Consider the following 18,481-nt stretch of genomic DNA (forward strand, 5'->3'; position numbering starts at 1 on the left):
AAAAATTTATCTGGACAAAAAATATTTTTAAAAAAAATTCGAAACTTCAGTCATCGTATTTAATCACTTTTAATACAAGAGATTCAATTTATTAAAAGTAAAAATAACCTAACATTATAAAAAAAAGATGGCTTCTGAACAATAGAAGGGAGGAAAAATATTACTACTGCGGCTAGTTTGTACGTATGGTGACTGAGAGAGGGGGGAGAGAGCAGAGAGAATGTGAATGCATTTGACTCTCACGTTCTCTCCCTGGTTCGCGTCGAAATTCATCAAAACAACTACGTAGATCAAAATGTATGTTACGTTGATGAAAAATTATAATTGATTATAATATTATTAGCTGTTTCCATTATATTCAGCGATGTAAAAAAAATCAAAAAATCTTACATAATAATATTATCTAACATTTTCTTTCTGATATTAATCTTTTAAAAGTGATTAATATATTAAAAGTGTTATTAAAGATTAACGTTGTCATACAGTAAATAAAGTTTATTTCTTCACGATTTGTAGTTGTTTTTAAAACCGTTATCAAATTTTGTTTATTTGATTATTTGTATTTAGAGAATTCAGTATATTTAAATATATTTTACGTGAATCTGACAACCGTATAGAAAATAATTCTACGTGTAAATGAGGTAAGTTCTTTCAAATTATAATATTTTGTAATAAGAAATTAGTACACAATTAAATAATGTGATTATATTGGTTAACATATTGGAGGAATTTGGGAGTTTAATGAACTAAACATTTTATTTTGGCAAAAATGATCTTTTTTAGGTTAGCCAAATATATTTTTAATCTTGTTATTTTAATTAAAATTAAGTACAGATTACTTTATAAAAATATGTAACTAAAATAATTTGCTTTCAAGTAAGTACCGATACACTATAAGAGGGGTTTTGCTGAATCTTTTGTAGACTTAACGTTTTATTTACGTATTATTTCTATTTAAATGTGCACTACTTATTAATTATTTCGGGTTTCAATATTCTATTGAAGTTCTGTTTTTTGTTTTAAAAATTTAGATTTCTGTTTAACAACAAAACCGTTTGCCTGTGTCTACATTTGGTAATTAATAAATTAGCTATCTATTTTAGAAAGATAAATTGCCTTTGTTATTCATATGAAATACTTTACAAATATTTTCTCACTTTTCTTGAAATTTACATTGATATGTTCTGTAGATCAAAACGGTCGGTTTTTATGTTACATGGTCAGATTTATTATTAATTTTTTTTCGACAAAAATTTAGCCAAAATGTTTGTTCTAATTTCTTTTTCATTTTTTTTACTTTTTTTTATTAAAAAAAGACTAGACTAATGAATAAATGAAAGCAATTTTTTAAATTCACTTGTATCTGTTAGCTAAAGAACATGGCTAACGGTACATAAACGAGTAATAATGTGAAGGCTTTCAATTCCCAGATCACAAGGTATTCTTTTATATTTTATATTTGTTAATATTTTATATTTTTTTGTTTAAAATTTTCAATTTGTTTTAATTCTTACTTTTTACTTTTTGCAGGGTTTTTATAATATGTCTCCTTTTTTTTATTAATGTTAATATAAATATTAGTTAAGTTTTTTTAAAATAATTTTTTATATGTAATCAAATATATTTTGATTACAATTCGAATCTTGGACCTCCAGATGAAATGCCGAGAGGCTACCACTCCGCTACGGTGATCAGAAGAGTGGTATGCTTAATTTATATCAGTATATTTTCTAAAACCTGGGTTCGATTTCTAAATGGTTTTTTAATTTAATTTTTTTATATTAATCTATTTTTTTGTTTTTAATAAACCTTTATTTAGCTATTTAACTGTTATTAATAAATAAAAATATTTACGCATAAAATGAATTTTAAAATATGTTTAACAGTTTATTGTAAGATTTATTTTAATCATTTATTTTATGTTTTAAATAGATCTCGAGGGTATATGTGAGGGAGCGCGCACGTGTGTTACGTAATTCATATAAAACTGTACTTATAAAACTTTGTATAGACAAAATTAACGTCTTTATTTTAACATCTTGGTATGTATTTTTTTTTACATATTTTATTTGTTCTATCTAATACATAATTATTAAAACATAAGGATTTTAATTAAAATACGTATATATTTAATTTTTAAGTGGTCACCTATGTTTCGTTTTTTAATTATATAGTTAATATAGAATGTAAAGTATTACGTTTTTGTATTATATTTTAAAAAGTAGTATTGAATAATTTGTTTAAAACCCCTCTCTCGCTCGGTCACTCTCTCTCACACTCTCTCTTTTTCATTCTTTCTTTCTTTCTCTCTCTCTGTGTGTGTCCTAATCCTTTATAAACATCAAATTATTGTTGATTTTTGTTTGATTGTTTTTGCTTGTATTTTTGTGTGAGTTTGGTTTTTTTAACGAATTAGTACAGTCAATTTGTATTTTTATTTGAAAATCCTTACCTACCGATTGATGTTTTTTCCATATGTTAGGGGTGATGAGGGAAGTTTAACTCCAGATTTTAATGTTATTCAAATGTTATTTTTTAATCGTTAACAAATGTGCCTAAATAAAATATGACCTTAATTAGGCGAATCTAATTAATTAGTTAGCGAATAATGTTTGTCACTCGATGTAATTCTGAAGGTAAAACGTAATAAAAAAGTTACTACGGGGGAATTTTAACTCGTTTTATTTCTATCGCGATTTTTCCGTTTTTCAAAATTTCATTGCTCATAATTAAAAGGCGAGAGCGTTGATCGACAGATGGTTTTGTCGATTGAAGGCCACGTTTGGAATATGTAAAACAAATTGTTAGGGATGTAGGATGTAGGGGGTATACCGAAATGAAACGACTAGCACTAGATAGGGAATCTTGGAGAGCTGCATCAAACCAGTCAAATGACTGAAGACAAAAAAAAACGGTAGCATAAAATTATATTCATTTTCTATTGTAAACTATCGAATAGATTACCAGTTATTTATAACCATTAGTCGCTTCTGTGTCTCCTTTAAAGCAAAGTCTTTTGATCTGTTGCACTATCTCTCTCTCTCTCTCTCTCTCTCTCTCTGTGTGTATATATATATATGTTTGTGTGTGTGTGTGTGTGTGTGTGTGAGAGAGGGATAAAAACAAAAAAAGAAAGGCTGATGTAGTATAGTTGGTAATTCTATTTTTTAAGTACATAAAAAACATGTCTGATGATATGGTCAAGAATAAAGTTAAACTCTGTGTTGTTTTGATGGTAATATTTAAAACAAAAAATGCTGTTTAGTCAACTTTCAAGGACAAAAATGAGTACGTGCTACATGAAATAAGATACACACACTATAGCTTATAATAAAAAAAAAAAAAACATACTGAAACGAGTGAGGGAGTAAAATGAGAAAAGAATAAGCGGGGTATAGAAAGACGTGACTAAACTGGACACACGTTTAATCTTTTTAACTGTTTTACAGTAGCAATTGTTCAGCTTTGCGATGAAGAAATAAATCAACACTTGTTTTATATTATTTTAAAAGTTAGTTTACCCCTAGTACACGTATACATATAAATTATTTTTTATATTTCAAGCACAAATAACAATTGTGGTTTTATTGTAAGGGAAAATATTATTTTCTACTAAATAGTTGTATTTAAAAATAACATAATTGTGTTTCTATTTTAGTTCAGTTTAATCAAGAGCAATTCAGAAATAATATTATTTTTAAATAATCATACTAATATTTGGTAAAACTCATCACATTTACAATACGGTAAGCGTTTAATTAAATTGTTTACTTTTACGTATTTTTAACTGATAATTATTTTAAACAAACATAATCTATACTTCTAATCTTTTTTTTTTTAAGTAGGATTATCGCTTCGCTGATATTTATGGTAGAGTAGTAAAAACTCAGCCTTTCACCTAGAAGATCCAGGATCGAAAATCATTTAGGCATAGTATTTATTTTACAAACTACAAATTTCCTTCCCATATTCCCACACACAAACTTCTAACTAACGTAATGATTTAATTATCTTAAAAGAAAAAGGTGTCTTATAACAAGAACTTTCGTAATCGTTTTATTAGGTTATTAAATTGCCTGAGTGTTTTAATTATATGATAATTAAACTGTAATACGTAGATAATCCACCTTAAAAAATATTTATAAACTTTAGTATTTCTTTTACTTACAGTTGTAATTTATATTTTTATTTTCTCAGAGAATATAAATTTATCCAATATTAAACTTACAATAGATTAAAATTTATTGTTAATCTACGTGAAAGTTACAAACATGATTTTTACGAAACATATGTAGTTAAATAATATTAATAAATAAAATAATAAACTTAAATATTATCTTACCTAAAAACTGTACAATTACAATAAAAATAGATTATCAGTAAATCAAGTAAATATTTACGCACGGATTTAACTTCCTCTTTCAACAGAAATCAGTAGTTGACTGCTAAAACCATACTAAGCTAATTTGAATTTTTCGAATTTCTTCACTGCAAATGTTTTAATAAAATGATTTTATGAATTATTTATTCTAAGGTATTTAATTTAAATTAAAAAAAAAAGAAAATAATTTATAACCAAATTAATTTTATATTTACCAATTTTCATTATATTAATTGATGAAATAATAATATCTTTTCCATCTTAGAGAACATAAAATATAGCGAGTAAACTCTTAATATCGTCGACCAGTCAAAAACAAAGAAAAGTAATAAAGTTGTTTGTAAAACTTCTAATGTCGTGCCAATTAAGAGACATTTCTCAGTCTCATCAAAATCGGTTACTGTTATGCATATCGTTTGTATGGTAACTGAAGAATTTTCTAGAAAGGAAATCCACACAGTTTAGGACATTATTTTAAATTTATGAACATTTGATTTAATTTATTGTATACAACTTTTTTTTTTTAATACATCGGTTTAAAATTAAACATTTCTTTTTTTTCATTTATAGTTTAATGAAAACTAAATTAAAATTTCAACATGATTTTTAAAAGTACCTTGCTACAATTTATATGATGCACTTTTTTTTAGATGAAATCTCATGTTTTAATAATATTTTTCAATTTAAAATCTATTCTAGTTATTTAATAATCTTCCAGTTTACAAATTTTTTTTATTCAAAATAAGAAGGGTGTTTTAATTTTTTTTTCTTTGATGTTGATACATCAATATCGCGAAATTTTTATAAAATTAATTCATCAGTTTTATAAATGAACTAAAATAATTTTATAAAGGTAAAATTTATAAAATGACTTTAATGTTTTAAATAATTATATAGGAATGCCTAATTTTTATATAAAATCTAGATATATTATTTGTATAAATAGTAAATATAATTTATATGTATTTGTTCTTTGTTGCGCTTCGCTACCATTAGTGGCCTACTGAAAATAAGTACAAATTTCTTAGTACAATGAACATCTCACAGGAACTATCTTAATTTTACTGTTTTATGTATTGAATACTTTAATAATTATTATTACTGAAACAGGAAATGTATTTTAGAAACTGTATTAAAAGAGAAATCTATATTTTCTTTTGAATTTTTTTTTTGTCTTCATCATTTGACTGCTTTGATGCAGTTCTCCAAGATTCCCTATCTAGTGCTAGTCGTTTCATTTCGGTATACCCTCTACATCCTACATCCCTAACAATTTGTTTTATATATTCCAAACGTGGCCTGCCTACACAATTTTTTCCTTCTACCTGTCCTTCCAATATTAAAGCGACTATTCCAGGATGCCTTAGTATGTGGCCTATAAATCTGTCTCTTCTTTGAACTATATTTTTCCAAACGCTTCTTTCTTCATCTATTTGCCGCAATACCTCTTCATATGTCACTTTATCCACCCGTCTGATTTTTAACATTCTCCTATAGCACCGCATTTCAAAAGCTTCTAATCTTTTCTTCTCAGATACTCTGATCGTCCAAGTTTCACTTCCATATAAAGCGACGCTCCAAACATATACTTTCAAAAATCTTTTCCTGACATTTAAATTAATTTTTGATGTAAACAAATTATATTTCTTACTGAAGGCTCGTTTAGCTTGTGCTATTCGGCATTTTATATCGCTCCTGCTTCGTCCATCTTTAGTAATTCTACTTCCCAAATAACAAAATTCTTCTACCTCCATAATCTTTTCTCCTCCTATTTTCACATTCAGCGGTCCATCTTTGTTATTTCTACTACATTTCATTACTTTCGTTTTGTTCTTGTTTATTTTCATGCGATAGTTCTTGCGTTGGACTTCATCTATGCCGTTCATTGTTTCTTCTAAATCCTTTTTACTCTCGGCTAGAATTACTATATCGTCAGCAAATCGTAGCATCTTTATCTTTTCACCTTGTACTGTTACTGTTACTTAAAAAAAAAAATTATTTAATTATTTTGTTAGATCTTCACTAAAAATCACATCCTATAGAAGTTTATACTTTTTATCTTCTATCTTTGTTCTTTTTATTATTAAAAAAAGCTTAAGTTGACGATCCTGGGTTCGACTCTCATAACATAATCACATTTCAAAACACAATCGCATTTTTAATATTTATAAAATACTTAGTTTAGAATCAATTTGGTCTCCATACATTTAAATTTATTTATAAAACCATTAAAAAAACAAAAAAAAACTTATATACTGGAGAGATGAGGTTTGATATTATCGGCTTCGACACCAATTTACATATGCTTATACGTGTATTTAAAATATAAAATAAATAAATAAAAATGATAAAAAAATAAAAAGTAGAATAAAAATCTCGGAGGGTGTGAAAAAGAAATAAACCGAATGGCTTTACTTTAGACAGTATTACACATTTGTAAATTATTATTATTGTTAAACGTGCTTTATGCAGCCGCGCGTTCGAGACGGCAGTTGTGTAGTTTAACCTTGAAACAGTTGTACGTCTCGTAGCAACTGGAGTAGTAGACAGCGCGTCGGCGAGCAGTTTTGTCTACGATAGCGCAGTATAATTTGTAAAATTATCTCTCAACAAATAAAACGAATATTTATAACCATTTCTTTTTTTTTTTTTTAATTTATTTTAATCGTATTGACAACATACAAAGTATATATATATTTGTTCCTTTCCTCGGGCCATCCGTTATGTATTTGCTTCACAAGATGAGATGAAATGATAATTTTGTAGCGTGTAAAAATGCCATGCCTAACCGGGATTCGAACCCGGGACCTCCGGACAAAAGGCTAAGACACTATCACTCGCGCCACGGAGGCCGACAAACGTCAGTTACTATTCACCCAATTTTATTTAGGTTATGATTTTTAATTTTTCATGTTATGAATTTTGATAATAATGTAAGATAACGTAACCGGAAATCGAACCCAGAATTCTTTACTATACAAAAAGAACGTTAATTCAGATGCAACGTCACTCTGACTGGTTTAACAATACATACGAGTAAGTTAATAAAACATTGTGTGTGTGTGAGCGCGCGCGCCCTCCATTATTCTTTAATTACGCAACAGACTTAAAACTTGAAATTTTTTGTACATCACGAATTCATTCTTTTGATTTCATTGACCCAAAAAATGTACGGGAAGAGTATTTTTTTACAAAAAATTTACTGCATTAGAAATTAAATCAATTGTCACGCTTCACTAACAGTCAACACATAATACGTATTAAAATGGTAACAGGATACAATTTTCTTGTTTTTTTTTTTTTTTTTTTTTTTTATTACTACCGTTCTGGTTGACATAACAATGTACACTTCATTTTACTTTATCAGATTAAATGTATCACAAAATTGATTTGTATTCAAAAGGTTCTGGATCCGAATCCCGTTAATTTTTTACGTACGAAAATATTTATCTACCTCACTGTCATAATTAAAAAAAAAAAAATTGATGTGGGACACCACATGACTTCCTTGTATGCCTATTAAATTACATATACACATTTTTTGCTTCATTTGGTATAAACTTATTTCATTTGAAAGTGAAATACGATCCTCTAATTCTTTAATAAAGAATTTTTTGATTTTTTTTTTCATATTATTGAATTATTATTTATTGTAATTTTTTTACAGTCAGTAAAATGATAATATAATGATTCGTTATTAAATTAAGAAAAAAAATTATAAAAATTTTACCATAAGTAATAAATAATTTTTTTTATTCATTTCCTTACTGGTTAGGTTGTTGGAAGATTTATTCTATGAAAATGAATTGAATAAGATATAAGACAAATGCAACGCAGCGATTTATCTGATACCCAACTGTGGCGAGTACACAGGCAAGGCGGGAAAAAAATCAGTTTAAATGGCAACATCGCGTCTGTCATAGCATCAGTAAATGTTAGAACTGTGTTTTATGAATACAACTCCCTATTAACAATATTAATGTCTGTACGTTAACGGAAGCGAACGGGTGTCTTACATAATTTTGAAGTAATTTTCAGTTTAAGTAAACCTTATTATCTCTTTATAAATAATATATTAATTAAATTATTTATTTATTAGTATAATCACACACGCGCGCACAATTTTAATTATATATATTGAAATGTATTACTCTGTATAAATTTATTTTTTTCTCATTCAAATTTGTTATAGCAAAACCTTTGTAATTACAAAAATAAAAACTGATAGAATGTTCTAAATTTTTTTGTATAAACTTCGTTAAAATTTTATTGGTAGCTCCGTTCCTTTATATATATATAATTTAAATAAAAACTACTACCAAAGCCGATAAATTTGAAAAATATATTTATACAAATTTATTAAAATGTTATATCTTGCTTCCTTTCCAAGCAAAAATTAGTTGATTTTTTGTGTTATTCCTAAGTATATATTGATTTATAAATAATTAACGACACGAACTGATATCGGTGAACAAATGGTAAATTATCTGGGAGTTGCACCCAGGAGCCTCAGTAATCAGTATATTTTTAATAACGATACCGATACGAATTTTTTTCTTGCTAGTATGCTTCACTCTCGTTACCAGACTTAAAACATGTAAAATTACATGTTTAAAAACCTTTTGTAACATACTTTTATTTTCAAACGGTTTTTTTTAAACACAAGAGTCAACACTATAATTTATTTATTAATCTATCGTATTTTTGCGTTTTAAATTTTGATTAATGATTAAATATTTTCATCAAAATAAGTACAGCGTACTGTGAAAATAATATTTGCGGAACAGTCGATTATCCGGTTCTTCATACCTAATTATTTTCTAATGCAATTAGAAGAATTATATATATATTTTCTATTCAAGTATTTTACAAAAATAATTATTTTTTAAGTGTCATTACCTGATATAATCGTAGTACTTAGTAATTTAATATATTATTGCATATTCCTCTTCAGTGATTTTAAGCTTTCTATCTATCATTGAGGATATTTTTTCATACTTATCACATGAAACTTTATATATTTTCAAATACGGTTATAAAGAGTTCCTAGGCTGTAAAATCATTACTTAATACCATTCACAGGTAGCAGTTAACAGCTTGGAAAGCAACATAGTATACCTGATTACTTTTTTATAGTCATAATTTATTTTTCTCAGAAAACCATTAAACTTCATTTAAGATAATGCAATTCTAATTGAAAATAAAAATCTGAAGCAAAATTATAGCATTTTTTGTGAAAAAGTTATTTATTAGATTTAAAAAATACATTTTTAAATAAATTGTATTGAAAATAGATTAAAAGTATTATAATGTAAAAAACTATTAATTCGAAAATTAAAACTAATGAATGCAGATAAATATGGAAGTAATAATAAAAAAAACCTAACATTAAAAAAATAAAGAGGTTGCTTCTGAACAATATGGAGTGGAAGAAAACAAATTTATTTCCTTTGATAACTTTGTACGTAGTGCCGATTGTCGGAGGAAGTGTGTACAGAGAGTGAAACAATATAGCTTAATTGCTGTGTGTGTGTGTGCGCGCGCGCGCGCATCACTCTCATTCTTGTTCGTCAAAACAATTCTTGTCAGTTCGTCAAAACAACTGCTTATGTCAAAATGTGTGTTACGTTGATGAAAAATTACACTTGTTTATAATATTATTAGCTGCTTCCATTATATAAAACAATGTTGTGAAAATAAACAAAATTTACAAAGTATATTAGCTAATACTGTATTTTTTGTTTTGATAACTTATTAATTTAATATAAGTGTTATTAATGAATAACGTTGTCATAGTTAGTAAATATGTATTTCTTTATCATCTATAGTGACGTTTTTAAAACGGCATGAAATTTTGTTTACTTGAATGTTTGTAATTAGCCTATTCAGTATATTAGCAGTATTTTATATGAATCTAATATAAACAACCGTTCAGAGAAGAATTTTACATGTAAAGTAGGTAAGTTCTTTCAGTAATAATATTTAATATTAAGAAAAATAGTATACAATTAAATAATGTGATTTGCATGTATGTTAATATTAATTACAATGTTTATCGGAATACTTAAGAATTATCGGAATTGAATGAACTAAATGCACACTTTGTAAGGTTTTAAAAAATTATTATTTTTAGCTTAAACAAATATATTTTAATTTAAATTAAATAAAATTTATATAGATTACTTAATAAAAATATATAATAAAAATAATTTGCTTTCAAGTAAGTACCGATATACTGTTCTGATTTTGTTTTAAAAAAACTTAGGTTTCTATTAATAACAAAATCTTTTGCCTGTGTCTGCATTTGGTGATTAATAAATTAGCTACCTATTTTAGAAATTGCCTTTATAGTTCAGTATGAAATGCTTTACAAATATTTTCTCACTTTTTTCAAACTTACATTGATGGGATAAGAATTGTCGGCTTTATGTTAGCCGGTCAGATTTATTATTAACTCTTTTATTCAACAAAAATTTAGCCAAAAGTTTTGTTCAGATTCTTTTTTCATTTTTATTTTTTATTAACAATTCTACAACATAATAAATGAAAGCAACTTTTAAAATTCACCTGTATGTGTTAGCTAAAGAACATAGCCAACGGTACATAAACGGGTAATGCCTTTTAATTTAATGCAACTTACTCTCACTAATTAGATGGATATTAATGTTATTTTAATTTGTAAAGGAAGGTCTTTTGGTGGTATTATTGTTTGTTTTTACAAATAAATAAGGAGAACCGTTTTCATTTTTATTTAATAAAGAATTACATGATGAAGATACTTTTCTTTTTTGTTGCTTAATTACTTAATTGTTATTTATTAATACTAAAATCTAAATTTTGTACATTTATACAGCCTGAAATAATTCTGATATTCATAATATTTCACATAACAATTACAAAGAATTATTTGGGAAACTTAAGCTAAAAAATAATATTTGTTTTTACTTTCCTGAGGGCCTTAGTTCATGCCTTGGTGGTAATCTGTTTTCTTCATTTCTGTACATTTATTTTCTTAAGAAAATAAATTTTATCAAGATACAGGTTTTTCATCTTCTTATTTCTTGCTAACGATCTTTTTTTCATCGGATAGCATTTTTTATAGCTCTACAAACATTTTAAATAAAAAATCTGACTTTAAATAAATACACTCTAAAATGAGAAAAAGATCTTTCTCTTTAATCTTTAAAGTCTATTTAAATCTTAGCAAATACTAAATTTAATCTTGCCAAATCTTAGATCAATAAGAATTAGTTCATAAAAATGGTTTATTTGTATAGTGTTCCATACAACTGACTCAAAATTTAAACTGTTTAATTTTTATGTTAAACAAATAGGCCGTCTAACATTTTTTTTTTTTTTTAAGTATGAGGAATTGTCATTGATATTTAATTTAATGGTACGCCTGTATTTAAACTATTCTGGTGAAAGACCATTATTGAAGAATTAAACATTTTTTTATTAATAATATTTATTTGTATCTTCCAATATTTTAATGGGTCTTAAGCCAAAATTTATGATAATTTATTTTCTTTACATTCTTTACTTCATTTTATTTTCTATCTATAAGCATAATAAGAGTTCATAATAAAGTACTATGTCATCTGTTTTGGGAAAATAACAGCGCTCCAAAATATTATTAATGATAATATATTTATTTTTGGTAAAAATGCACACTTTGTACATATGATTTTACTTTCTACATACAATAAAATAAAGAAACAAGACTCCAAAAAATGACCTTCATGACTGAATGGTTGTCTCCAACTGGAAAGTGCTGGGTTTGAATCCCACACATACTTGGCGTTTTTCATAAGCTACAAAATCATTTCTTTAAAGAAAACAAGGGTGATACCTGCAATTGTAACTCTTAACCTGAAACTGTTTACTCTTCTATTATGGTACTAAATACTTTGTTATATCGTTGATACAAAATTAATTCCATACAATGCCATATGGTTTTTTAAGCATTCAAGCCTGTCTTTCAGTGCTTTGAATCTGTTTTTTTCCGTACTAAATTTTTCTCCTTCCTACAATTCTAGTTTTCTTGTTGCTTGAAAAGCTTGAGTTTGAATAATTAATCCTGAAATAATATATTTTTGATTCATGCGCTCATAAACCGTTCCCAAACAGGCATAGTTAAGTTCATCATTATTGAAAGTTATATTTTACTTATCTTCATTTTCTTTTCAATCGTTCAAATGATTTTTTATAGATTAGATTTACGTTTACATTTTTCTGTAGTTATGTTAAAAAAATTAAAGTAATTTGATTTTTAGTAATCTTAGAATATTGTACATCGATAATTATTGCATACTGATTTTCCTCTTAAGTCTGTTAAACTTATTTCTAGGCAGTTTATTGAAAGTAAAAATCCTTAATAGTAGTATTAGGAGTAAAATCATTAATATTAAAAAAAGTACTTTCACAATTGGTGAATCAAAAAAAAATGTACCATCTTACATAAATCATAAGAATTAAATATTTAAGTAAGTCATAAAGAATAAATAGAGTATAATGGAGTTTATCTTAAACATTTGAGTAAGTAAGATATATTTGTTATTAGTAACAAGATCTTTTATAACGGTTTAAAGTAGGTTCAGGTTCATTTTTTACCAATGGTTTTACACTGTTTAAATACTTTTACAGTTTAACAATGTAGTCATAATATATACTTTTTTTATGAGAAGACATACAGTAAGAAGTGACTAATTTTTGTGAATAATATTAAATAAGTTTTATGTTTATCAGTTTACTGTAATACTGGTGGATGACTTTTGCAGAAAAGTTAAGTAATAGCACTGCTGGTGGAAATGACTGTCAGCTAAATGATGGTCAGCTATATGGCAATCTCCTATATTAATGTGCTTCGATGGAAGTATGTCTAGCCAATGTGAAGCCACTTGGCTCGTGCTCGGGGGCTTTTGAACTTCAATAATAAGTTAATTATTACAAAATCTGTTGCCAACAAACAAAAGAGGTTTGCCAATTGCTTTGTCTAAGTAAGAATAATTAATATGTATAGTCAAAGTTGTCAGATGCGAGGGGCCTGGAGGACTTTTGAGCATCTGGTCTGAATAATTAATAGCAAAGTTTTTGATATTTATTTTGTATCTTTACAATTGTTAATATTACAAAAGAAAGGTGGATATTGTCTACCTATGTTATATGAAAGATTTATTCATTGATTCTTATTGTTTACTCATATCATATTATTTACATTTAAATTTGGGCTCCTTGCGGATCTACTCGGCTCCTGACGATTCAGCGGCTCCATATACAGTATTTAAGCAAGCTCCTTACTTCATTCTGGCAACAGAAGAAGAAAAAGAACAAAGAACCACAACGTGACTCACCGCCACCAACTGGAGTACGGTAGAAGATCCCATCAGAGAAGCAGTAGGAAGGGCAGCCAGAAAAGAAGGAGTTCTTTAATTCTCTTTACCAACTATCCACCTTCCTTTCCAAACCTACAAATTTGCTTCAGCCAGCACATGCTACTCCCTCCGGAGAAGGGAGCGCATTGCTTCCTCCAAAAACTAGGGCTCCTGGTAGGCATATTCCTGCTAGCTGGAAAGGGGTTAGCACCGAAAGGACTTTAGCGGATGGACTGAAGGGGAATTACGCCAGGAGTATGAGGCTCATACACACTTAGTCCCTCATGATCAGCTCGGTAAATCGTTTCACACTGGTCTATAGGATTGGAACGCAAATACCAAATTCATCCATAAATAAAACATGAAAATTTATAACCACCACCAAACAACCAATAATCTGCTCGATAAAAGAAAGACCTGCAACAAGAGACTTTGTCCAGGTTCTGCAATTAGTAGAGAGACAATATAAACACCCGCCTTCCTTGCATTCTGTTCTGTTTCCGGTAGTCCTGTTCCAGTCTCTGACTAAGACTTATTTCAGTCAATACATTTATGGATACAATAATTTGTATAAAGATTCAGATGTATAGGAATAACTACGTAAGACTCAATTTGTTTAAATGAATCAGCACCAATTTTTGATATACATTTTTATTTGTAAGATCCAAATATCTCATTAATTAAAATTATATCTGGCTATAATAAGTACTGCTTATGATACATATCGTTGAAAAGCACTCGACAAGGGCTTATTACTGCAGTTAAGAAAAAGTCCAAAATCCAAATGTTTTGGTTTTTGGGCTTTTTTGGCCCAGTCAATTGTAATCAAAATGGGAGGTGGGGTAATTGTAATCAACTGGATTCAGGGGTGGTCAAAATGGATATTTCTGTTGAAATTTGAAAACAGAAGTTTTTCACGATTACGATACTTCACTTCATACAAGGAAATTTTTCTGTAGATATTTAGTAACTCTTTTATATAATTTACTTATAACCCAAATAAATGTCATAATTAATGACCAAAATGTACATATGACTAATAATAATGAAATAACTAACTATTTTAATGATTATTTTGTAAGTGTTAATGAAGAAGTTGTGACCAAGATTATTAAGTATTCATCAATCAATTTATCTAACAGTGAAAATAAAAAAAAAGCATGAAGTAGTGTATTATAAAACCAGTATCTGCCAATGAGATGTTCGCATTATTTTACAATTAAAAAAATATATATACTGGATACATGGTATATATGAAAGCGCATTGAAGTTGATTCTGCTATATTGCTAAACTGCTGGTGTATATAATCTTATTTTCAAAGTTGTTAATGTCTAACTCATTTTAAATTAGCTTAAATAACTCCTGTTTTAAAATTTTGAAATCATTAACTTGCTACTAATTACAGATCAATCTCTTTATTCTCTAATTTCACTAAAATATTTAAAAACATTATTGCATAGCACAATTGTTACATTTTTGGATAAACACAGTATAATTTATAATCTGTAATTTGGCATTGGTAGAGGTGTAGAAACTCAAAATGCATTTGAAAAAATAATACAGTGTGTTAAAGGGGTAGTCAACCAAACTTTTGACTAAAAAAAAATTATTTTTCATTTATTGACTCATAAAGAAATATATTTTATTATCGATCGTTGTTGTGTGAAATTTTATCTTTTTAAACAAAATATTTGTCGATTTAAAAAAAAAAATTCTTGGGTTTTAATGCACTGCCTATGTCCAACGTGAGCGGAAAACGAACGTGAGACAGATAGATTTAGAGGTATAGTTTTCATTGTCGCACAGTGCAGCGCATGCGCATTGTACCTAACGTACTGTCCCTTCAGAAAGTGATTCCATAAAACTTAATTGTAGTTAATATTAAGTGATAAAATATCTTAATTCTATTTAATTAATAGAAAAATTTCAACGCTTATGAATATTAAATAAATGTTGAGTTAATCATTGTATCATATAAATGTTTTTATAAAAACTTTCTACAATAACTTGAATTATGAAAGATAACCTGTGATTTCTGATGAGAGTTCATCACAAACATTTTGAACGGACTGTAGACAAAAAGAGGTAGGTAAACCTCTAAATCAGATATCTTTGTTGGCGCGGATTTCTAACGCTAGTGCCCATTCCAATATTTCTATATTTCAGTGGTTTTAATAGTAACAAGCAGTTCATTTAGGACTGGTTTTAAGCTTATTTTGTGTTTAGTACAATTTTTTTCTACCTGATAGTAGCACTACACCTTCACTAGTTTACTCAATTGTGTCGTTTACTTTTGTTTATTGTGTAATATTTTGACAAATAGTTCTGGATTTCTGACGGAAATTATTTACATTGTATCATTGTTTTTTATTCCACCTTTTTTTTAGTTATTTGGGATAAATAAGGTGGCATTTTTAAAACATTGTTCGTATGTGATTGTAGTATTTAGGTTATAGGTACAGACTTTTGTTTTTTTTTTCTTTTTTTAGTTTACATTTGTTATAATTTTTATTTGATTAGTTTATTAATGTATAAATTAAATCATTATATGGAACCAACAAAACAACGTACTTCACAAAAACATAAGATGAACTCAAAATTCAAATTATGAACGAAAAATATTTGGAAAAATCTAGTTGCCCTTGTAGCTCGTGAGATTAAAGATAATTAACCAAATGATGGCCCTTTTTATGAAAGTACAGGTGACATTAGCACAGAAAATATTGTGCATGATATTGTATGCATGAACAAAGCATGTATACATGATATTTTGATGTGATCTGTGATTTGAAGGGATGTTATCTTAAAATAATTCGCATGAAATTAAATAAAAACTAAAATATCAACGAAACGTTATTTTTGTCAATTTTCGCAAAAGTGTTTTTTCTGATGGAGTGAAAACTTGCAAAAAATTTATATTTCGGTTAAAGAATTTGTTTTCTAGGTTAAATTGTATCTGATATACAGTGTTTCTTGTAAATGACAGTTATTTACCCTAGGAGGTTGTAAATCAAATATGGATATGATTTTTTTGTAGCATCATTTCCATTTAGATACTAATTAATTTTCAAAACAGAACAGCAAAAAAAATCCCCCCCAAAAAAAATAGGTTTGACCACCCCTGTAATGAAAATGTAAATGGGAAGAACTCTTTACTGTAGTGTTTATTGGTCTGGTCTTTGATACTGATTATTTTTCTTATGAAATTTTATTTGAAAACTTAATAAAATTGGAATAAGAGTTGTTACTAGAGAATTTGTAAAGGATTATTTAAAAAATAGGCAACTGGTAGTAAATATAAAAAAAAAATACTAAAAGTGAGCCTTTTACAATGAAATGCGAGTACCTCACAGTACTGCCTTAGGACCACTTTATTATTTATATAAATGACATTTTTAGTGTTAACTCAGATGATGATTCCATAATTATTTCTTATGCAGATGACACAGCAGTATTATATTTATCTAATAACTGGAATAAAGGTAAAATATAAGTTACAACATCTCATAACTGATAGGATATTTCAATCTAACCAAATTTTATCTTTTAAATGGACACAGACAGTTTGGATAATTTTTTCCAGTCATCTTGATCTTATACTCTTTTATTTTAAATTAAAACTAAATAATGAAAATGTTAAAAGGGTTGAAAATACAAAGTATTAGGAAGTGTTTGGAGACTGGATTGTTAAAATTACGAATTGCAATTTGTTATTTGAAAACATCTGAGATGGGATTTTATATAGCAAGTTTATTACAAAGGACAAAATTTTGTATTGTATAGGCTAAAAAAGATAATTTGTTTATGGTCATGTATGGATTTTTTTATACCATTTTGACATTAAAGATAATTATATGGGAAAGTGTGAACAAGTCACTTTTAAAAATCTTATATAATATTGTATACACATCAAAGTAATAACTGAAATGAATACTACCAGTAGGCTTATTCTATTGAATATGAATAAAAAATACCCACTTCAATCTTTATATTTTCATTTTAGTCATTTGTCGAACTTATATCTACAAAATGTTTCGATTAAATGATGTAAATTTTTACAGTTTCCTTAATTTTCTACTGAAAAAAAAACCATGTTTATATAAGTCTGTTATATATTTCAATGAACTTCTGAAGCCATATTAAAAAAAATTAGAGAATTGTTTGAGAATAAATTATGTATTGAAGAATAGTTTTGTTAATTGATAGTAGATAATTATCTCATAGTTATGTAATGAACTAGAAAATTGTATTTTGATAAATTTACTATGTGTATTGATAAATATTAATTTAAGTCTTTAATAGTTAAGAATTGTATGTAAGATTTTCATGGTTATTTTTTCAGGCTGTGTGAAAATACCAGGATAAATATTGTATGTAACCTTTTGCATATATATGTTATGTTATTTGTATTTATGACTTGATTTAAATAAAAGTAAAATAAAACAATGATATCTGTTTGTCCCAGAGTGAGAACAGTTAGCAAGCAACTTTGAACAGTTTATTTTTATTTTGTTATTATACGATATATATGGAAAAATTCCAGATCCTAATTGGGAATCAAAATCATTTCCAGCCGATTTAGATACTAGAGTTATTAACAATTATACCAAATTGCCACCCAAGTTGATCATAGACAGCTGAAATTATTTTGGAATAAGTTATTACAATTATGTTATTAAAAAATTTGGTTTAGTTTTATCATTACAAAAGTATATATTTAAAAAA

General features: G+C 27.0%; 1 protein-coding gene across 3 annotated transcripts in view; it reads left to right on the forward strand.

Annotated features, from left to right (window-relative positions):
* Positions 1-505: 505 nt before the first annotated feature.
* Positions 506-18,481, forward strand: part of LOC142333090 (uncharacterized) — a 66,732-nt gene continuing 48,756 nt past the window's right edge. For all 3 annotated transcript variants that reach the window (XM_075379928.1, XM_075379926.1, XM_075379927.1), the window contains exon 1: positions 506-641. In XM_075379928.1, the coding sequence (XP_075236043.1) occupies positions 637-641 (5 nt within the window). In that variant the 5' untranslated portion in view covers positions 506-636. The remainder of the gene's footprint in view (positions 642-18,481) is intronic.

This window comes from Lycorma delicatula, chromosome 12 (genome assembly GCF_047948215.1).
Source record: "Lycorma delicatula isolate Av1 chromosome 12, ASM4794821v1, whole genome shotgun sequence".
Lineage (NCBI taxonomy): Eukaryota > Metazoa > Arthropoda > Insecta > Hemiptera > Fulgoridae > Lycorma > Lycorma delicatula.